Source organism: Drosophila santomea, chromosome X (genome assembly GCF_016746245.2).
Source record: "Drosophila santomea strain STO CAGO 1482 chromosome X, Prin_Dsan_1.1, whole genome shotgun sequence".
In the NCBI taxonomy this organism is placed as follows: domain Eukaryota; kingdom Metazoa; phylum Arthropoda; class Insecta; order Diptera; family Drosophilidae; genus Drosophila; species Drosophila santomea.
In genome coordinates this window covers 16,550,945-16,572,476 of record NC_053021.2, presented here as the reverse complement: position 1 = coordinate 16,572,476, position 21,532 = coordinate 16,550,945, and the positions used below count along the sequence as shown (strand labels likewise).

General features: G+C 40.5%; 4 protein-coding genes across 7 annotated transcripts in view; 2 read left to right on the top strand and 2 right to left on the bottom strand.

Annotated features, from left to right (window-relative positions):
• LOC120457256 (ras GTPase-activating protein raskol) overlaps nucleotides 1–10,886 on the bottom strand; it is a 41,678-nt gene extending 30,792 nt beyond the window's left edge. For all 4 annotated transcript variants that reach the window (XM_039644659.1, XM_039644660.2, XM_039644661.1 and 1 more), the window contains exons 1-2: nucleotides 9,890–10,886; nucleotides 214–326 (exon numbers count right to left, since the gene is read on the bottom strand). In XM_039644659.1, the coding sequence (XP_039500593.1) occupies nucleotides 214–326; nucleotides 9,890–9,968 (192 nt within the window). In that variant the 5' untranslated portion in view covers nucleotides 9,969–10,886. The remainder of the gene's footprint in view (nucleotides 1–213; nucleotides 327–9,889) is intronic.
• Nucleotides 10,887–11,377: 491 nt separating this feature from the next.
• LOC120455717 (lymphokine-activated killer T-cell-originated protein kinase) lies at nucleotides 11,378–13,599 on the top strand. Its single transcript, XM_039642132.2, has 3 exons — nucleotides 11,378–11,841; nucleotides 12,357–12,715; nucleotides 12,812–13,599. Exons 1-3 carry the CDS (start codon nucleotides 11,582–11,584, stop codon nucleotides 13,366–13,368), a joined length of 1,176 nt encoding a protein of 391 aa, XP_039498066.1. The 5' UTR covers nucleotides 11,378–11,581; the 3' UTR covers nucleotides 13,369–13,599.
• A 327-nt stretch (nucleotides 13,600–13,926) lies between these two features.
• On the bottom strand, nucleotides 13,927–17,573 carry LOC120455718 (partitioning defective protein 6). Its single transcript, XM_039642133.2, has 3 exons — nucleotides 17,198–17,573; nucleotides 16,362–16,590; nucleotides 13,927–16,300 (listed from the first exon to the last, which is right to left on the bottom strand). Exons 1-3 carry the CDS (start codon nucleotides 17,270–17,272, stop codon nucleotides 15,549–15,551), a joined length of 1,056 nt encoding a protein of 351 aa, XP_039498067.1. The 5' UTR covers nucleotides 17,273–17,573; the 3' UTR covers nucleotides 13,927–15,548.
• A 613-nt stretch (nucleotides 17,574–18,186) lies between these two features.
• LOC120457400 (ubiquitin-conjugating enzyme E2 S) lies at nucleotides 18,187–21,086 on the top strand. Its single transcript, XM_039644979.2, has 3 exons — nucleotides 18,187–18,747; nucleotides 19,137–19,607; nucleotides 19,701–21,086. The coding sequence occupies exons 1-3, from the start codon at nucleotides 18,739–18,741 to the stop codon at nucleotides 19,848–19,850; spliced, it is 630 nt and encodes a 209-aa protein (XP_039500913.1). The 5' UTR covers nucleotides 18,187–18,738; the 3' UTR covers nucleotides 19,851–21,086.
• Nucleotides 21,087–21,532: the final 446 nt, after the last annotated feature.

Below are 21,532 nucleotides of genomic sequence, written 5' to 3'. Positions count from 1 at the left end.
ATATTGGTTAGCGATAGTGTGCAGTGGGGAGAGACAGGGATAGATATACACAGACGAAAAGACAATGCCAATGAACTTGATATGTTAACAGTTACGGTTACAAAGCGATTAGATGTCTGTTTTACTGCCTGTTTCAGCATGTGTGTGTGTGCTTGTGTGTGTGTTAGTTGCTATATATTGGGGTATACTATCAATATATCTGGGATGGCTCACCGATATCTCCTCGCTGCAGTAGGCGGTGAATGTCTGATCGTCCTGCTGCAGCACGCAGTACAAAGGACCCCAGGGCAGCGTCTTGATCACGCGAGTTAGTTCTCCCTCGGTTTCTGTAAGACAAAATACAAACATTATAGTAAAATGTTAATAGCATAACATGCAATGTGAGTCTTGCTTAAATCTTAACCTTATTATCACCAAGTGGCGCCACCTGTTGGCGAACGCCTAAGCAGTTATTGGAAAAGTGCTGCCTACTTTTAGGCTTTATTTTTTCAAAGCAAATGTAAAATGCGCGTAAAATGACATGGTCGTGTTATCTACCCGCAACTTACTCGCTCAAATGTAAAGTATATAATGACTGATCTGCAAACTGGATTTAAATTGCATTTCAATTGCAGTTTGAGTCATTAAAAAAAAACGAAATCCAAAACTGCACACCGTCAAACGTCGTGTAGATGCCATGTAATTGTGCCAAAAACTTTGTGTGGAAAATGTGGCGCATGCGTGTTTCTAATTATGCTGCGGCAACTGGATTAGATTATTTATTTATGCATCTGCAATCGCATATGCAGTCCCAATTGCAACTTTGGACTGCAATGCCGTTTCTGATGTGCAAATTATATGCATTAGAATTTATCTAATGGGGGATAAGCAGACGAAGAAGCAGAAGAAGCTGTAGTAGCTGCTAAGATAAAACAATGAGAATTGCTTAGCCAAGTTGAACCGCATTGTGATTCAATGCCCGTTTTTTGCCTTCAGTTTTCAGCTTGCGTGTCTGAGTTCTCAAAGTTCGTTTCACTCAGTTTGCGTCCTCTTCATGCTTTCTCCTTCTTCAATTCTTCGTTTTTTTTTCTCCTCTCTATGAGATAACAATGTGAGGCAGCTACAAAAATGATTTTAATTTGAAGTTTAGCTTCGTGGCGATGTGGGCGTGACACGGATTACACGGAAAATCAAAAAGTTTTCACAGTCGTACTTAGAAATTTGTGTCTACTCATCGACAGAAAAAAGTTTGTCATTCTATCATGATTTAGATTTACATTTATTTCGGCCGCAAAAATATTATTTAAAGAATAATTAAAATAAAAATCACATTTTACTCTTACTAATTTCGAAAATGTATTATTTACTTTTGTATACATAAGTGATGTAAATTACATTTAAATAAACTTGTTGCAATTTAAACTCAAAATAAAAGGAAAAGGACTTTAAACGAAATTAAAGACCAAGCAGAATGATGATTATGATTGTGCTTGGCCAACTGCATTCCTTTCAGTGTATTTAAAGTTTGACTTCGTTGAATTCTCTGTTTTTTTCCTATTTAAGCGGCGAATCATTTCACATACAATATGTACGTACGAGTGAGCGTATTTTTCAAGTCCGGCGCCGTCTGCCCATTTAACATAAATATTGTAAGTAATTGTGAAGGCAACAACAACAACTACAACTACAACTGCTGTAGTGGAGCGGAGCGATGACGTCGAAGCCCCAGAAAGAGATGGGGCTACATGGAGTAAGAGAGAAAGAGAGAGGGCGCGAAATTGAAGTCGTTGCTCAGCAAGTTTGCGTTAATTTTTTTTTTCTATTTTTTTAACGTTCGTTAGCCGTTTGTTTCTTTATTATAAATTTTCACATTATATTTTTTTCGGTTTTTCTTGTTGTTGCTTTTTGCATAAGAATTTCTCGCTTTTTGAGTTCTCGAGTTCAATGTACTGTGTCAGCGGTTTTTCTTTTCTGCACACGGCAACAGGTGGCGACGAGGGGGCAACAAGGGAGGTGGGGGGTTAGCTTAAAAGTGGGGCTGAGGGGGGGTTGGGGGGTTAAGGGGGGCGAGCGGAGATTTGCGGTTGGCCAACGGACAAACGCACACAAACCTTGGCCATCAGCTGGCATCTGAGCGTGGAAAACGTGGAAAAACAAGTGTTTTGCTCTTGGTTTTCCCGCCCCCCGTCACCGCATCAATTCGGTTTTTCTTCAATAATTCTACACAGAAGGAAAAGGAAGTTGAAAACTCAATCTATCTATTGCTTGCTTCTTAAAAGAAAACTAAATACAAATGTACTGCGAATACTTTTCGTTCGTATGAGAAATTGTCTTGTTCTTTTTTTTTTCTTGAATAATTCGAACAATCTGTGAATTATCTTCGCTCCGCAGTGCATTTCCCCGTGGCATTCGCATTCATATACATATATGTGCTCATATGACCGTCAGGGAACTCGAAGATAAGATACAAACGACAGATTTAATTCCACGTAAACCGCTTCTCGTCATGAATGTTTCAGTGCGTTTCAGATGTAGATATTTAAATTCCATATAGTTAAGCAAATATTTTCCAGAATAACATCAGTTGTGAGTCTGGGAAAACATTAACAATAACTTAAAAGAACAATCAATATAATTCCGCATCGCAATTTGGAGTTAATTTGTTTGCAGTGGCAATAATTGTATACAATTTATTTTTCAATCAACAATTGAAATGTGAAAATTTAAATCCTAACTTAATACTTTAACAATCCCTTTTTTTTTAAATTTACAGCTCAAGTTAAAAGTATGAAATTTGTGCCAGAATAATCAATATAATAAATATTTGTCCACATTAATGAACATAAAATGATGAATTATTTATTACTTTTAAGTAGTCATAGGAATGAATAATTTTAGTTTTATTGAAAAAAGTTAGCTAAATTTTATAAAATTTACATAAGTGAGTCAAAATATTCATCTTTGAGTAAACGATCCAAAGTAATTTGGCAATTAACAACTAAATAATCAAATAAACCTCTATGATAACAACCAAAAGTCATTAATTAACTCTTCATCACTCATACAATCATTAACAATTTTCTTTCGGTCAAAGCTTTCTACACAACGAATAGTTTAATTTTCCAATTAAGCTGCGATCGATTTACCGCAGCGAAACGCACTGTAAAAGGTTCACAATAAGAATGGTATGCTAATTGAAATTATCTCATTACAATGCCGACAACTTCTCACATCTTCGCGCTGTTTTTCTTTCATTTCGCTATCACCGCGCATAATTAATGACTTCATCGGTAGTCTTGTACCACTATATATACATATATACCCACTATATTCCAGTTGAGTTTTCCCTTCTTTTTTTAATCGGAATTTGGATTGATTCACTATAGTTTTGTGGTGGAGTTTTGTGGAAAAACGCATCTCCCACCAAATTAAATTATTAAATGTTAAGGCGCAACGAAAAGACATTGCCAATTAAAACTAATTTAAAATAATTTATGCTTTGTGCGTCATCTGTACGATGGTGTGGGTGTTGGCGGGGGGAGAGGTGGGTGTTGTTGAGGGGGGAAAATCGGAGGGGCAGGGCTGGGGGGCGGGGTGTTGAGTGAGGGGAAACAGTCAAGCTGTTTTTCCCTTGTCCATTGTCGCCAGCGAAACCACAAGCAAGAAATGAGTTTTCCTGCGGTTGGTGTTTTGTTCAAGCAAATGGGGGCGTGGCAGCTGCAGCCTCTCAGCTGCATTTACAGAAAAACTTGGAAGTTAGAAATGGTTCCTTAATTACTTGAATTCCTCACGAAGTAAAAGTATTTATTAACATTAAAAGAAAACATTTACTCAAGTTGTTAAATTGAAATTTGTAGCATTTTACCAAGGCCAGTCTTTTTGCACACAAATCGTAAATTTATGACCGATAAACAAATTGTTTGTACAGCTATAGCAACAATACTATACTATACTATACTATATTACAGCTTTTTATATTGGTGATCTCATATTTGTATAAATTGTGTTTCTTATCTTAAAAAAATAAGAATTTTGCTTTAAAGGGATTTTTAAATTTGAGTGAACATGTGGGCTGCTTAAAAATCCGATAGCAAGTGGTACATCTTTTTTCTGAGTGTCCCGTTTAGGCTATAGCTTCCGCATGCTGCAGCTGTCCCAAATCATCTTCAACCCCACCTCCTGCGCCCCCAAAACAACATGTTGCATTTTGGGCGGTGACCCCCGCCCGACCCAAATGCATATACATACATACATACATATATAAATCTCTATGTGCCCAGACATCCGTATATATATGTATGTACATATAGGTATGTATATATAGATGGCACGCAATCCCGACACAAATCGTATGCGTTGCGTAAACGAACGAACAAACGCATTTAATTAGGTTTATGGGAAATATGCGAAACGTTCGAGAAATCAAACACAAACAACCGGGCGCAAAAAAAAAAAAAACAGAAAAAAACAAGAAACAGAGGCAAAAAAGACCGGAGACTGAAATCTAACAAACCAACTGGGGCTGTTCCACTTTTTAGAGCCCCAATCCCCCCCTTTCCACACCCTTTGAAAAGCAAACAATGCAGAATTATAGCATAACTTGGATTTTGCATCATGTAATAGCAGCGACCTGCTTGCATTTGATTTGTCAATACATTTATAGACTCTTTTCTTTCGACTTTTTCCCAGTCTTTCGACTGACTGCCCAACTTCTCTCCCACATTGTTGTGGTGATGTTTTATATTTATTTTTTCGGTGATATGACAAAGGGAATCACGGCTCTGTGAGTCTGCGATCGTCGCCAATGTTTGGTTGCATTTTTGTGCCCATACTATACTATACACACACACGATCCCATTTTGTTGGTCCATTTTGATGGGCTTTATTTAGTGGAAGTTCCGATTTTAGTTCGAAAAGATACATACTAACTTAACTGAGATATTTATAAGAATTTCTCTCAAGCTAGCTGAGTTATGCCTAAGGAAATGTTTAAGAATTCCCCTATAATTCTTAAATCATATCGAATAAAGAAAGAATTTCTTAAAAACTGCTATCGTTTGATGTTCGATTTATGTGAGCCATTAGTTCTTAGCTCAGCGAAATGATTCGATTTTCTAGACATCTGATTGCGAATTGCGATATTGGTAAATCGACACCTTGTTTCCGAGAAAGAAAAATAAATACCTGTATAGCTGGCGAGTTGCGATGCATTGCACCGAAATGAAACACTATAGGATCTACATAAATAAAAACCATAGCTGCCAAAATGCGACACTTTGCGGATTGTTAGTCGAATTCTTCGGGTGTGAATTGTTTTCATTTGGCTTTTGTTTGGCTTTTGCATACGCAGTCCCGCTGAAAATGTGTTTACATTCCGCTCAGACTTATTTTGATGTGATTCGTATGGATATAATTGGGCGGCTGGTGGGGGAAGAACAAGTGTTTTGGCAGCCCAAAACCCAAATATGATTCAATACGATGGGAATCCAGCATTCGACAAGTCCCATATGGACAATCATCACTTTATCGCCTCTTTTGGCTTTTCTAAGTAACTATATATATATATATATATATATATATTGGAACGATGCGAAACGGGTTTTCTTTCACTGAAGTTTCCCTTTTGTTTTAACGACGGGGCAACGTGTTAATTTGTTCGAGTTCGATTTGCTAAAAGCCCCACAAAAAAGCCGGCTTTGGACCCCCAAAACACTTGGTAACTTCGTAGACTTGGAGACGCAGGTGGTGAGGTGTTGTTGCTGTTTCTGTTGTTGTTGGTCATAGAGGAAAAAGTGAATTTTTTCATAGAAAGTTGTTGGGCAACATTTGCAGCGGCGACAGCGCAACGCATTCGATACTTGAAAATAGAAAATTACAGTAGGTTCCCCCACCAACCGACCATCCATCCATCCATCCATTCGACCATCCGACAGCAGGCCGTCTCTTTCCTTCTTCCTGCCTCGCTCTCTGTCGCTCTTAGCCGGGGCGACAGGTAATCGCAGCCGCATCATGTTGTTTCGACCATGTTTCACTTTCTAGCAGATGCAGTGGGTCAAGCTCGCCAGGCGGCAGATCCCAGCCAGATTATGGATGGATTGCAATTGGAAAGGTTCGCCTCAAACGAAAGTTACCCGCTGACGGGGATCATTGAACTTGAACCATTACAATTTTCAATTAATAAGCAGTGGCAATTTGTATTTCAAACTTTTTCACTTCTATTCGATATTCTACTGTAGAACAATTTATACTTCATTGAGTTATGGTTAAGTGTTTCTCAATGAGAGTTTGGCATATGACTCATGTAACATTAATTAATATAATCCCCAACGAAATATTTTATATTTTACGTCATTATTCATTCTTATATATTCTTATTCATTAAATTTATCAGCTTCTTCTATTCGATAGGCAAACTTTTAGCTAGTTGATCGTAAAAAATTTAAAAACCTGAAGTTTTCTTTACAAATTTAGTTGATTTTAGCATAGCTTGAAGCCACTTTTCATTTGAGCTTAGAGAGTTTTGCTAATAGCTGGCGTTTAAATGCTGCAAACTGTGAGATACATTTGTATATGAAACCTGCAATTTGATAGTTAGCAGGTGGCGGCGTCGCTTTAACCCATAAAAATCGAATTGGCCAACAAAAACGACAACAACGAGTGCAATGCCAAAAAGTGTGTCAGCGACAAAAGCTTTCGGCCAAGTTAATGACGCCATCATCTCGACACTCGAATGTCGCTCCACCATTTATCGTTCTTCTCCATCGGCTTGTCGTGGCCAATGGCCACTCCTCCTCCAGTCGCAGTCGCAGTCGTAGTCGCAGTCTTGAGTCTTCAGTCTTCAATCTTTGCTTTTCAGTCTGCCTTTTGGCCCAGTCGATTTCTCCGCTTCTCGCCGTCTTCCTTTTAACGCTTTTGCCATGGGCCTGCCTGCTGTTGGTTTTGTACGCAAGCGGCCTCATAACCAATTTCTAAACGCCAAAGCCAAAGCCCAAAGAACCAAGTCGTACCGTACCACACCACACAAACGGGCCAAGACGAAGAGTTTGGACATGGCCAAGTGACATGCAAAGCGAAAGCCAAGAGGGGTTAACAGGGTACAGTGGACACCATCGATCAAAAGCGATGAAAACCCTCTTTCGCATCTAAGCAATTTAGCAAAATCTTCATAAATTAAGTAATTCCTTGTCAGGCAGATTTATTAATTACATTTTTGTTCAGATCTTACTTTAAACGGCACATGTTTTCATCATATTTGTTTTTGCAGCTGCTTGCGCACATTGTAGCCATTGTTGACTGTGCCATCTAACAAGCGACCAAATAAAAAGGCAGCTACAACACGAAACATGACAGAAATGATGTCAAGCCAGCGGGCGACACGAAAGAACAACAGCAACTCTAGCAAAAAGAAAAAACTAACAGGAACAACCAAATGGATCGAACTTCTGCGATTAGTTCTTGGCTCGAATACACTGACAGGAACTCGAACTTTGAAATCAACATAATATGCAAGATCAAAGTTTTGTTTTAAATCTTTTGTCTTACAACTAGACTGTGTGACAGATAAGCTTTAAAAGTAGACTGCAAACAGTAGGAATCCATTAGGTTTAAATCTATCTCGCTGCTAAACAATGAGATATAATAACTTTCAACATAGTAAGCATACTAATGAAATTACAATATAGTATGTATTGAACAAAAAGATGCTGTACAGATGTCGTGCGTTTTTTCTTTCTGTGCATCTGTTTCGCTGCCTCTGCGCTTGATTGTTAACCGAGTTTTGTAGGTGGGCTTCAAAAGCGAGTGTGCAAGAAAATAACAAACGTCCGAGAGACATGGACAAAGACGAAGCCAAATGGCGAGGCAAAAGGTTACCATAGAATGCCATCAATGACCTTGACACACCAACCCGCACGCACACAAACACACACACGCACGCACACACACACACACACAGTCGTGTTCACCTGGAAATAAACACACCTTCCTTCCGCTGCGGGCAAATAACCGTAACAGAAAGGTAAGAAAACAAAAAACAAAAAAAATTGAAATGGAAAAATAAAGCAAATGAGGCAAACCAACGAAATCCGAAAACGGCAATAAGAGAAGTTGCCTTCAAGGCGAAGGTAGCCTTTTTTACTGTTTGCTGCCACTTATCGCGATCGTTTCAATGTGTGTGTGCCTGTGTGTGTGTGTGTGTGTGTGTGTGGATGTCTGCTATTACCAATTTCAGCTATACGTGTTCCCTCAATGCCCCATGCTAATCCAAATACACACGAGCATATCGGCCACAGGCGACAAAACTAAATGTGCTATTTGCCCTGGCAAAAACCCTTTTACCAATTATAAACTGTAAGCTGTTAACTAGCTTTAAACATTTATATTCAATACAGCTTTCAAACACTCGATTTATTTAAAAAACTTACGCATAAAACCCTTTTAAAAGGTATTATTTACTGCCAAATGTGTCCGTGTTTAAATATTTATAACATGTGATTTATACATTTGGCTTTGAATAACATTTAAGAACGCTATTGAAAATATTTTAAAGTGTCCAAGTAATGGATGGGTAATAGCAACTACTTAAGTATTTATGACCACTTCACCTTCGCCACTTTGGTCGCCTGAACATTCGATGAGAGGAGATACCCTGCGCAGGGCTTTGTTGTCTATTTGCCTGGGTATTTGCAGTGTGCGATATGTGTGTGCTTGTGTGTTTGTGTGCGTGTGTTTTCACCTTTTTCCGAGGGACGTACAAGCAACCCCTCACTGTAACAGCAACAACAACTAAGGCAACGACAGCCTGCGACAGGTAAAATGTGAGATAACGGGGAAAAACGTTCGTCGACAAACATGAACCTGCCCGAAAAATGTGGAAAGGTATTTTTTCCCAGGCCAAGGAATTTGCACAGGTGACACGAAGACACTTAACTCGAGAGAGCTCATCCCACAGCCCTCAGCAAACATCACAGATCACACATCCCACATCCGCATCCACATCCGCAACCGCTTCCACATCCACATCCACATCCGCATCCGCTGGGAGGCAACCTCTCCATACGAATTTCCCCCCGCAAAACCCACAGATGAACCTCCTCCCATAAGTGTCACATTAAAAAGCCGACTTATGGACACTTGCTCACCATTTTTATGCACTTTTAAAAAGGTGTTAAATGTAAAGCCAAGTGAAAAACAATTGGTCACTGGGTTTGATTTTCATGTTTGACGTACTCCCAAACTATAATTTCCCACTCAAAACTCGCTATGCCTAATTAAATGATTCCTTAATAATGGTTAATATTTAACTGCCATATCTTCCAACATATATTCCTACTAGATTTTGTAGACAAATAACAAACTTTTATCTGAGCCGCTTTCATTAGCAGCACATATAAAGATTGCATCTAATAATTTGTATCTAATGGTACCTAATAGTAATTAAGATTACAACCATTTGCTTACTTTGAGTTGCGATTAGAAAATACATTTGTTTCTCGACGGTGGGTACTCTTGGGCACCATTATTTGTCTTCAGATGTTTTTCCTTATCTCCCCGGTTCCATTAACTCTTAAAGTACTTTTAGTTTCGAGTTTATAAAACAAAGTCTAGGGGATAGTTAAAAAAACTATACTTGGCAATTGCTCAATTGCATAAATTATCAAATCATCCAGTTTTAGTTGCTAACAATATGGTTTATTAATATGGTTTAGAAATATTAGGCGCGGTAAAAAAAAATATCTGATGGCAGTAGCCGTAAACTAGTTTTATGGTCTAATCAACTTCATTGTAATAGACGAGTGTATTATTATTGGATAAGGATACACAACAACCCTATATTTCCTTTATCGAACTTAAATTGGTGAGTTATTCACTATGAAGTCTATGTATGATGTTATATGTAACTCGCACTCACCGCAGACGTCCAGCCATCCTTCGATTCTGCTGGGGTAGGAAATCGCTGAGGACCGGCTTAAGTAAGTTCGACGTCCCATTTTGTGGGGGTGGTAATTTTGTGAATTTGGATGGGCTTGGGTGGATGCTGTGCTCTCTGTCTCTCGCTTTTCGCTCGCTCTCTCTCTTCTCCCCTTTTGGCTCTCTCTCACTTATCGTTTAGCTTATCGACTCGACTCGTTGAGTTGTTGTTGTTCTTGTTGCTGTTGTTGGTTCTGCTGCTGCTTAATTTGAATATTGATTTTGTTTGTTCTTGCTGCTTTAGTTGTTGCTGTTGTTGTTGTTATGGTTTTTATTGCACTTGTGCCTTATGGCGATTTTGGGGGTTATTGTAAAACAAAAGATTAAAGCGAGATTTGTGTCGATTTTAAGAGCAGGTTGCCGCCTTTGTTGTTTCTGTTGTTGTTATTATTTGATTTTTAACGATTTCGTTTCCAATTCCGCTCTGTGTTTTAATCTCCATCTTTCCTCTCTCTCTCCACCTGATTTTTGATGTTTTCGGTGATTTTCGCTGTTTTTTCGCCGTAACAGCTGAGTGGCATTTTTGCGGTTCCTCTTTATCGTTTATATTTTTGGTTTCTTCTTTAGTTATTCATGTTTTTTTTTGTTGTTATCACCAGAAACCAGTAAAGAAACTTTATTTTGCACCTTACATACGCGCGCGTGTGTGTGTGCGTATATTTTATTGTGGTGTTTTGTATTATTTTTAAATCACGACTCCGCCAAGCATGTGCATATTTCGGTTTTACGGATGTTGTGTGTGTGTGCCCGTTCCAGAATATTAACGGAGTTGTTGTTGCTGCCGCTTTGCCTTTACGAAGGTGACACCCTCCCACACCGCACTCGAAAAAATAAAACAAAAAATTTTGAAAACCCGCGGCCTGGATTTTCACACACGTCCGCTTTCGAATCGCCGCGCTTGTGTGCGACTCCGCTGGTGTTTCTCCACAGACTGCCTCTGCGCGCCTCTTCTTAATCGCATCTCCGCTTTGGCACGGCCTTCGCGCCAATTGTTGGTATGAAAATACCAACAAAATGCGCTATTTCTATATCGGTTGTTGTCTGGGGAAGGTGCACTTGTTTCGGTTCGTGTCTTAGCTAACCATTTTTTCAGTTACATTTAATTTAAAGCTTAACGGTAAAACCGACGCTTTTGATATGCAAAATGGTAATGAAAAACTTTAATATAATAAATCTGGCATTTGTTCGTTCTTTATTATCAACTCCAGTTAATTTAGTTGGCACCCTTATTGAACTTGCTTCCGTTTTTGTTAATTCGTAGTTAAATGGAGGTTAGTAAAAGCAATTTGAATGCCAACGGCTAAATAATAAGTACTGCAAGCTGCTTCACTTGTCAGTGTGACCAGTCGTATGGCGCCATAGAACAGCAGGCGGGTACTTCGGTTTTTAACTATTTCCGACGGAAGTTTATAAGCTATAACTTCGTAAAAATTAAGTATGTTACATAGCAATAAGAAGAAATTTCAGTTTAGACGCAATTTCGCGATTAATTGCTGCCAAACGAGCCGATACGGTCACACTGGCGCCGAGGACCAAACACAACACCAACACTGTTGCATTCCATTTACAGTTTAAACGGTGTTTTGTGCGCGTCGCTTTAATTTCGGTTTGATTGAATTTTGCCATTGATGCGATGGACACGCCACGCCGCAAGCTGAGAAATTTGCACATGGAGAATGTCCAGAACAGCAGCACGCCCATCAACGTGCCGCCCTCGCCGATGCTGAAGACCCTGGGCCACGGCACTGGTATCCGGGTCTACCGCCTGGACCGCTCCCCCCGTCTCGGCGAAATCCGCTCGCCTTGGGCCGTCAAGCGGATCACGCAGAACATGCGGGTGAAGAAGGACACGCTCTTCAACGAGCGGATTGTCCACGAGGCCGATATTCTACGGTAGGATCATCCAAATACAAATGTCCATTCAAATTGAGCGTGTGTGTCAGTGTCCTGCGTGTGGGTGTATGTGTGCGCGAGTGTGCGTGTGCGGATGCTGGATGTGCGTGTGTGCTAGGGTGGACCGATATGTGGGTCAGCAATTTATTAGGGTTACCCACAGCTGAACAGCTACAGTTTATGCACAACTCATTAAAATGTTATCAAAATAGTGATCTCGGGTCTATTCAATGAATCACTAAAAATTTCATGGACCATCGCTTAACTCTTGCTTGAAATGTTATTTTACTAAATTGCTATCTTAAAATTTAGCTGATCGCCTAAATATACAAAATCCTAACTCTTAAAAAAAATTTTAAGTTAATTAGAAGAAGTTTTTGCTTTCAAGGCATTGAGTTACCTTGATGTGCATGCGTAAATTGTGCCTTTTGGTGTACACACCACGCAGGATTGTTGTTGTTATAGTTGCCTCTAAAACTGAAAGTTCCTATAAACAGTACCTTCTGACTTTGCAGCAAACTGAAGCATCCAAATATCGTGGGCTTCCGAGGCGTTGTCACCAATGACGAGGGCATCAACACATTGGCACTCGAAATGTGCACCACTTCACTGGGCTCCATACTCGAGGAGCGTCACGACGAGGACCTGGGCCCGTTGCCGGCCAAAAATACCTATAAGATGATCATGGACGTGGCACTGGCACTAGATTTTCTTCACAACGAAGCGCGTCTCATGCACGGCGACCTCAAGTCCTTTAATGTCTTGGTCAAGGGCGAGTTTGAGATCTGTAAGCTGTGCGATTTTGGAGTCTCTCTTCCGCTGGACGAGCAGGGCGAGGTTAATTTCCTAAAGAATCCCGGACTGCGCTATGTGGGTGAGTTTACTGAGCTATTATGCAGTATATCAACCAATATGCTATAAAACTGCATCTAAAGGAGTTTAATTCACAACCAATGTCGTGTTATTTTAGGAACTAGCCTCTGGTGCGCCCCGGAGGTAATAGACGAAGTGGATGTAATTGACAGCAAGGCAGAAATTTTCAGCTTTGGCCTGGTTATCTACGAAACCCTTGCGCTGGTGCCTCCACATACCTTGGAGCTCGATGCCGCACTTGGCGAGGATATGGACAATTCCCACGATTTACCCACCGACACGGAGAAGCTGCAGCGCAAACAGCTGGACTTCTCCAGCGATGAAAGGAAAAACGGACTACCTACTGCAATGGATGAACATACAGACAACGATATGAGTCACGATGATGACGACGAGGAGGAGGAGGAGGAGGAGGAAGAAGATGATGACACGAAGGAGAACGACATCTCCGACTTTACACTGAACAACCTTCATTCCGCCTATGGTACACGCCCACCATTGCCCGTGGCCTTTCAGCTCAGCGACGATTACAACTGCATCGTGGAGCTGTTTTATCTGTGCACAAATGCTCTAAGCGAGGATCGACCAGCGGCCAAGACCATTTGGCAGTGCCTGGAGAACAATGCCGCAAATGTTGCGACTGGAAGCGATTAGACTGATTATCATTCTTAGTCTCCGAACTCCACAATCTTCCTCTTCAATGTAATTTGCTTAGATGACTCATTTTTGTTTTGAATGTACGATTAACTAGCTATAATTTTTACCATGTAAGAACAAACCAACCTACGATCCAAGCCCCAAATTCGCGAATACACACTTGAACAAATGTACATATTCAGCAACCAAAAGAGTGGTCGAATAAATCGAATCCCTAATGAAACAAAAGCTAGATGGTTTCCAAGTTCTTAGGATGCAAAAAGGCTAGGTTAGTTTAACTAAATAGGAATTAACCAGCTATCAATTCGCAGTCTATAAAATGGTTAAGCGGATTTCTGTAAGCTAAAAATAAGTAAAAGCAAACCAATTAAATTGAAAAGATTTGCTTACAATGGACTAAATACTTTCTTATACAAACGCACGAACAGGATATAATTTTTAACTTTATATTTTTGTAAACTTTAGGTAACAGAAGCTTCGAAATAGTTGTGATATAAATAGTAAACTTGCATTGTTTTGCTACAAACTCCCAGGAAAAATCAATCACACACCAGCTCGGTTACAAGTTCTCTTAGGTTTATTAAAAAATAATAATACATACATCAAAATATAGGGTTTTCTTTCGTGATTTGCTTTTCGGTCTTTTCAGTTGCTTAGCGGGAATACACTTTTGTTTTATATATATATATATATGCGTGTGCTTGGAAATCGGGGATTCTAAAGATTTTTAGTTCGATGTAAGTTCAGATTTCTAGGTAATGTAGGGGGATATGTGGAATGGGTATGAGGGGAATGGTGAGACGATACGCATTTAGATATAGTTTCAGATTCTCTGCTGTCTATCCTAGATCTTGCTATCTATCTAGGTTACATCGTATGGTTAGTTATGCTTGTTCCGCCACATTAATATGAATATTGTTAACTTCAAGTCGAGCAGTCGGGCTTTGCTCAATTTGACTAAAGCGTATACAGACTTCAATTATGTGTACAGGGGTACGTATATAACATAGATTGTATTAGTGTATATATTCTCTTGTATATATATAAAAAGTTTCGAATTGCTCTCTTGAAGGCAAAGGCGCTGTTGGTGTTTCGTTTGTATCTTAACGTTTTGTTAACTTTTTCTCCTCGTTTTTTCCTTCTTTCTCCATAACTCTAAGGGATGACAATTACAACAAAGAACTTGGACGAGTATTGGACACATTGACGAAAAAACAAAAGTTACAATTACAAAAAGTATATAAAATAAACAGATATAATGAGTAATGACAAAAGAACAAGACGCTGAGCTAAAAAATACATTGCAGATATACACAGAATGATCGTTTAAAATAAAAAAAAAATGTTTACAAATCAGGAAATATAATTTTGTTGGGCTTTTTCCGACTTGTCACAGTACATAAAATGGAATGTTTTTTATAAATTATTCGTGCTAGTATGTGTGATTTCGTTACAATTATTGCCGTTTCAAATGGTTTAGTTAATAAATCTGCCTTCTGCATTTGATGCCCTCTCTCTATTTCACTCGCTCCTCTAGCTGTCTCACTTTAGTCTAATGCAACAAGCAAGAATAATAACAAGACGTAAATCTTACAAATTTAAATACACATATAAGTATGCCAGGAAAAAAGATAAAAACAAGGGACTGCATTCAAAAACGTGCAAATGAATAGGTGTGTTTTCTTTGACTTTGAGTGTTTCGTGGAATGTATGAAGGAAAGTTGTATGATTACACATGTATATACAATCGTGTTTTATATATTGCTCACCTACAATCGGACTCGAATTTTGCAGAACATTAAATTAAAATGGCCAAGATTAACAAGAAATGAATGGGATATATGGCCTATACATTAATTACTCAATCTTTCAGGCATTCTGGCTAATGCATATGGATTTTACAAGGTTATTTTCAAAATCATTATTGGTTGAGTCGCTCTGACAGTCGCTTTAGTAAGTGAGCGATATACATACAATCGATCAGAGAACATGTGATAAGTTGGCCTAACTTGTATAACTTTAAATAATTGACTCGAGTTTAACGAACTTATTCGATCTTAAGGAAAGTTAAGTCTGATAAACTGAAAATCCTCTGCGCTTCTCTGCGATGAATTCGCGTTTTCCGTTGCTTAAGTTCTGGACGCTGCTGCTGGAGGTGCTGTATCTCCTGGTTAATCCTACAAATGCAGCACTCCATCCTTGACATCGCTGGCCATTATCGTGGACGCATTGGAAGCTGCCTGCTGATGGTGCGACGAGGGTGATGAGGATAATGGTGGCTGATGGTTGTGGTTGCCGGCTGACGTGGACGTGGGACTCTCGTCCAGTGTAACACCTGTTAAGTCCACAATATCGTCCTGATCGTCGTGCTCGATCTCGTCGGAGGTGTTGGTATTATTAGTGTGATGTGACCCACTGGACAGCTGGCTGTTCCTCGAGAAGGATCCGCGATGTGTGGACGTCAGTGTGCGCTGATTGGCCGGCTTCACGGTGATTATCAGATTGGAGCTATTGGCCACCATCATATCGGTGACCTGATCCAGAGTCTTGCCAGCCACTTCGATGCCATTCACCTCGATCACCTCATCGTTAACGGCTAACAGACCTGTACTTTCGGCCAGACCGCCCGGAACCAAACGGGATATGAAAATGCCCGGTTGCTTCTCCAGCCCACTGGCCGTCACCCTGACAGAGGTGCCATCCCGTATGTAGAATCCCAGGGGCTTGTCGCTGCCGTGCTTTAGCAGACGCACTCTTCTATGCGTTTCCGGCACAATATCCACATCAATAATGGCCGAGACCTGGCGGAAATCGTGCGGTATGGATATCGACGGCGCCTTTGTCTTCACGGGCGTATGGCCCATCAGTATGCTGCCGATGAGGTTCCTCGGTTTCATCGTTCCAAAGCCAGAGTACTCATTAAGATCATCTATAGAGTGGAAGCAACGATTGTAGTTGAGTGGTTTGTATAGTGTCTCATGCATACTTACCCTTTCGCTGTACAATGACCCGTAGAAGTGGACGTGCTGTTTTCAGGGCCCGGCCGAAGTTGTCGTCGTTGTTGATCGGCAACAGATCGTTGTCCCGCGGATCGATGTAGAGTATGAGAAACTGGATGTTGGTCAGCTTGTGCAGCTGCTCAATGAGGGCTGCGAATTTGTCGAAGCTCTGCTCCGCCTCATTTCGCTTAAAGCTCCACCGCCGAAACTCTGCATCGAACTAAAGTATTGGATTTGATTAGTAAAAGGGCTAAACGTTTGTTTAAGAGCATCACTTGTTGATTCAATTGTATGCAACCTTTTTACTAGTTTAATGGAAACTCTTCTGAATTGCAGTACATTTACTATCTTTCAGCTATAAATGGACTTTATCGTTTAATCTTTAAGACCTTTTCTGTATCGAATACCATGCAATCACTGAAAATGAGCGCAACAGGGTAGTTTTCGAATAAGATGCAACAGATTGATTTTCAGTCAAATAGCCCAAGCATTAAAGGGTGTTTCAACATTCCTTATCAGAACCCAGGAATTCCGACAAGTAAGGTGCATTGCCAAGAGCACTTTGACAATTTAGGGTGTTCCGAAGATGGAAACCAGTTGCTCCTCGCCCCTCGCAGTCCAAGTACTAATATAACCCAACCGATTGTGGAATGTCAGCAATATAAGGAGTTCCCAACTTGGTAGCCACAATGTTGCTCAGACTAAAGACCCCTTTCCCCCACAGAACTTCAATTTAAGCTATTAATCCCATTTCTGTGCGCATGAATCAGCAGCTCAGCGTCGCAGAAAGGGGCGTGGAATGCGGGGCCACGAATGTTAGGACTCACCTTCGACTTCACCTCGATCAGATTTGTTTCACTGGCCGCCGTTCCTGACGTTGTGTTTATCTTGTTCTTCGACATTTTCTCCGATCCGCCCGATCAAGAGTGCACTCACAATTTTCCACTCCCTTGCCTCACACACAACACAAAACACGGCAGTTCAGTTCAGTTCCCCAGACTCTGATCTGATCTTCAGGATCGAAATCGAACCGATACGCCCGATGCGAACCGAAACCGAACCAAAGTGCAGCGTACCGATGGCGGGGAGCGACGATAGTAGGGAGCCGCCAATAAATTAGAGTTAGAAATCTAAATTAAAACTAATTAAATAAAAAAAATGGATGGATGAACCTATCGGGCACTATCGTACTTCGATATTGGGAGGCCCTATCGGTTATCGGATGGTATTAGTTACAGTGTGACCGTCGGAAAGGCAAGCCCAAAATATACCATTTCAGTTGTCAAAAATACCACAAATATGCAAGTGCAATGCATTTTAAAAGTAATCAATGTTTTCAAAGTTGTTTAGAAATACCAGATATATATGTTTTATAGATAGCTAGAAATGATTTGTATAAGTCAAAATAAAAGCTTAGCTTTTTTTAAATAATAATATTTTCATGTTTGTTCTTTAATAATTTCCAAAATAAATACCTTTTACTTGGGCAATAAGCGATGTTGTGCACCTATCGATATACCGATAGCGTCTAAGCAGCCCTGTTGGTGCGTTAGTGTAGAGACAGTTTGTTTGTGTGGGCTATGTAGATCTTTAGATGCGCTACACTTGCAAAAACGCTACTAGTTGCACGTAAAGCTAGGCTTTACTGTCACATGACTGTAGAAAAGTGTTAGCTTTATTAATATGCTTAGTTTATATAACTCCGTATTGAACTTGCTCGCCAAAATTCAGCGCTCAAATCAAACGACTTTCATGCACGCATATGCCCCAAATTGTAGCGCAGCGCCATCGACGAGGGTTACTGTAAAATTGAACTGTTTTTGTGTGTTGTTGTCGAGCGTGAAGTGTGCAATTAGACAACTGAATTTGTTTAAATGTGACGAGAGAGTCGAGAAAATTCACACAGCAGCAACGACAAAGGCGAGCGAATCGATTTTAAGACAATAGCAAGCTACGGAACAAAATTTCAAGTCGCTCGGCTATCCCAAAATCGAGGTTTTCGAGAAGTGCTATACCAAATACATATACGAGTCTGTAGAAGAGAGCGTGCGAAAACAGAAACCCAAACAACGGATAAGGAGAGACAAGTGGTGGGGCTAAGAAAAGCAAAAGGAGTACGCATAGGAAAAGGAAAAGCCATCCACACACATATACCCATATTTTTGGGCCACTTTTCCAAGCCAGCTGGGAAAAGGCGGTGAAATTGGGACTTTCGAAGGCCCGAAGAGCTCAGCTGCAGGAATAAGCTGACGAAGCTGACGAAACTGAAACCTTGAGACAGCGATTCGCACGCACACCAGCGCAGGTCCGCATCTACTCACACACACACTCACGCACAGAAACAGGAGCAGCAGGAAGTTCAGACATCATGAGTTCGGTAGGATGAACATGTTCTTTAAATAATTGTTTGCATTCTTGGATATTGCGAAACCATTCATAAGAAGTTGTTTACGCGATTATAAAGAATCTGAGCCTATCAGAGAATGCCTGTCTTTACCAAATAGTTCTAGAATAAAAAGCCCTGTTTGTGAAGTCATATGATTCTGGTAGTGAAGTTTGCATGTAATAATCCTTACCAATAAGTACTGTACTTGAAATTCTGTATATCTGATGATTTGTCAATTCATTTTAGAAATCGTACGTCCAATAAGTATTCCAACCGCGATTTATCTTTTAAACATAAGGCGATTGTGATGCTAACGTGAAATTTAAACTTTTACTGATGTAGCAGTGCAATTCCAAACTAATGATTTCTTCCATTTGCAGCAATACTCGAATGTGGAGAACCTGTCGCCGCAGACGATAAGGCAGGTGATGAGGGAGCTGCAGGAGATGGAGACCACGCCACCGGAAGGCATCAAGGTGCTGATCAACGAAAGCGATGTGACGGATATTCAGGCTCTGATCGATGGACCTGCTGGCACTCCGTACGCCGCTGGAGTTTTCCGCGTGAAACTGACGCTCAACAAGGACTTCCCGCAGACGCCACCCAAAGCGTACTTCCTCACGAAGATCTTTCATCCGAATGTGGCCGCCAACGGGGAGATCTGTGTGAACACATTAAAAAAGGACTGGAAGCCGGATTTGGGCATCAAGCACATTCTGCTCACCATCAAATGCCTGCTGATTGTCCCGAATCCGGAATCGGCGCTGAACGAGGAGGCCGGCAAGATGCTGTTGGAACGCTACGATGACTACTCACAGAGGGCGCGCATGATGACAGAGATCCATGCCCAGGTAAATGAGGGGTTTTCATCTCCGATATGTTTGTGTAGCATTATATAGCTTATATAGCATTGTGTAACCCATATGTTCGCTCTTCCATTTTAGCCTGCGAAATGCGGTGTTGGCGCTCCTGGCGATGCCAAAGATGATGATGGACCCTCGACGAAGAAGCACGCGGGCCTGGACAAGAAGCTGCAGGACAAGAAGAAGGAGAAGTTGCTCAAGGAGAAAAAACGCATGCTGAAAAGATTATGAGAGGCATAAGGCGGAGTTCCATGGACTAGCTAATCAACCAGGAGCAGTAAGCAGTAAGCGGTAGCAGAACACGTCGGATACGAATGGATGGATAGATGTTAAAGAATGGATGAGTGCGAGCGTAAACCCCAAAACCACGTGAAAGGCGGCAGGATCGAAGCTAGCAAGATCGAATCAAAGGAGCAGGCGCGCTATGAAATTTTACACTGATCTGATACAAAACAAAAACAAAAAAACCAGTAAATTGAGCTACTGAAAGGAACGGAGTGACCGAGGAAACCCGAATAAGAAACTGAGACACCTGAAGGCTAATATCGGAAACGAAAGTTAAAGCTGCAGCAATTTCGGTAGAACGAGAGAGAGACAGAAAAAAAACCACTCCAAAGAACAGTGCATCCAGTTACCATATACGATTATTTTAACCACATTTTTTGGTGGCACGCCGCTGTCAACTGAGTCTAGGATATAGAAAACAAAAACCAACAAAAACGCAACCAAGAGAAATGGGGATTGCAACCATCTCCCAAGTAATTTATGTAGTTCTTTTTTCTTAACGCTCCATGGGCTAATCCTAGCATAATTTATGTAATTAGATTAAACGAAACAAGGATAACATTATCGCCTCATACATGCCACCATCCAAACACCCTGCCTCCAAAACTCTCTAGAAAGCATCACTAACATACCTTAAAGAGCATTATGATCGTTCACTTGGGGCACGTCCGCATATTGGATAAGCGCCCCGCCAAACGTACACTTACACCTTTTATTTTTTTTTTGTGTCTTTTTAAAATTGTATTCGCTTAGTTCGTTAATTAATAAACTTCGATTCGTTACATTCAATTGCCCTGTTTAGACATAAGATACACACAAAACACACATCCACGCATCCAATACACAAATTATTACAAAATACTGTAAAAGATTGATTGCACATTCTGTAGAGATTTAGTTTTAAGTGCTTCCAAATTGTAAAATCCTCGACGCGGATCGGATGGCATCGGAAAGAAATGGACTCGAGCGTATTGGATTGGACCGGAATGACACGGTGATAAGTGCATTGGATATCCAGAGCCTCGTCCTTTCGCTATCCTTCACGCCTGCTGCTCTCTCTTTCCTCCTTCGTTCGAACATCCTTTTGAAGCTCATACACAACAACACACACACACAAATCGAGGACAAAGAGTAAAAAAGCAATAAAAAAGAATAAAATTCCAAGAAATTACAAAAAATGCAGATGTGCCTAGTCGATCGCATTGTGGGCAAAGTGAGTTTGGGAAATTGTTCTTCAGATTTGTATAGATACTTAAGGCAAGCTCAGCTTCAAAGCTGAAAATTACACAATTTTACATGTTAATGATTCTGATTTTACATTTAGAGGCAGAAAATTGGGGTAAAGAATTCCAATAACTATGATTTTCAAAAATCAAAGCTGTTATGAAATCAATATATCATTAAATTTTTTCCGTGCACTGCAGTTAGTTTTCCAGATCACGTCGCGCGTGCCAATAACAAAAGGCATTTCCTAGTTCCGCTTCGCTCCATACAAACCCCTCCTCCCCTTCTCCCCCCTCAAACTGTTTTGTATATTGTATTTTGCCCACTGTCCACCGGAAGAGTTTATCTGTGTTTTGGGGAGTTTCTCGATTACCGCGATTCTGCGAAATATCATGAGACACTCG

Excerpts from the sequence above, each read along its gene's own strand:
- LOC120455718 (XM_039642133.2), bottom strand. The coding sequence starts at position 17,272 with ATGTCGAAGAACAAGATAAACACAACGTCAGGAACGGCGGCCAGTGAA. Across the intron at positions 16,591-17,197 it reads TGATCGAGGTGAAGTCGAAG|TTCGATGCAGAGTTTCGGCG; the intron begins GTGAGTCCTAAC and ends CCAATACTTTAG. Across the intron at positions 16,301-16,361 it reads GGTCATTGTACAGCGAAAGG|ATGATCTTAATGAGTACTCT; the intron begins GTAAGTATGCAT and ends TCCACTCTATAG.
- LOC120455717 (XM_039642132.2), top strand. The coding sequence starts at position 11,582 with ATGGACACGCCACGCCGCAAGCTGAGAAATTTGCACATGGAGAATGTC. Across the intron at positions 11,842-12,356 it reads CACGAGGCCGATATTCTACG|CAAACTGAAGCATCCAAATA; the intron begins GTAGGATCATCC and ends CTGACTTTGCAG. Across the intron at positions 12,716-12,811 it reads TCCCGGACTGCGCTATGTGG|GAACTAGCCTCTGGTGCGCC; the intron begins GTGAGTTTACTG and ends GTGTTATTTTAG.
- LOC120457400 (XM_039644979.2), top strand. Across the intron at positions 19,608-19,700 it reads TGACAGAGATCCATGCCCAG|CCTGCGAAATGCGGTGTTGG; the intron begins GTAAATGAGGGG and ends CTTCCATTTTAG.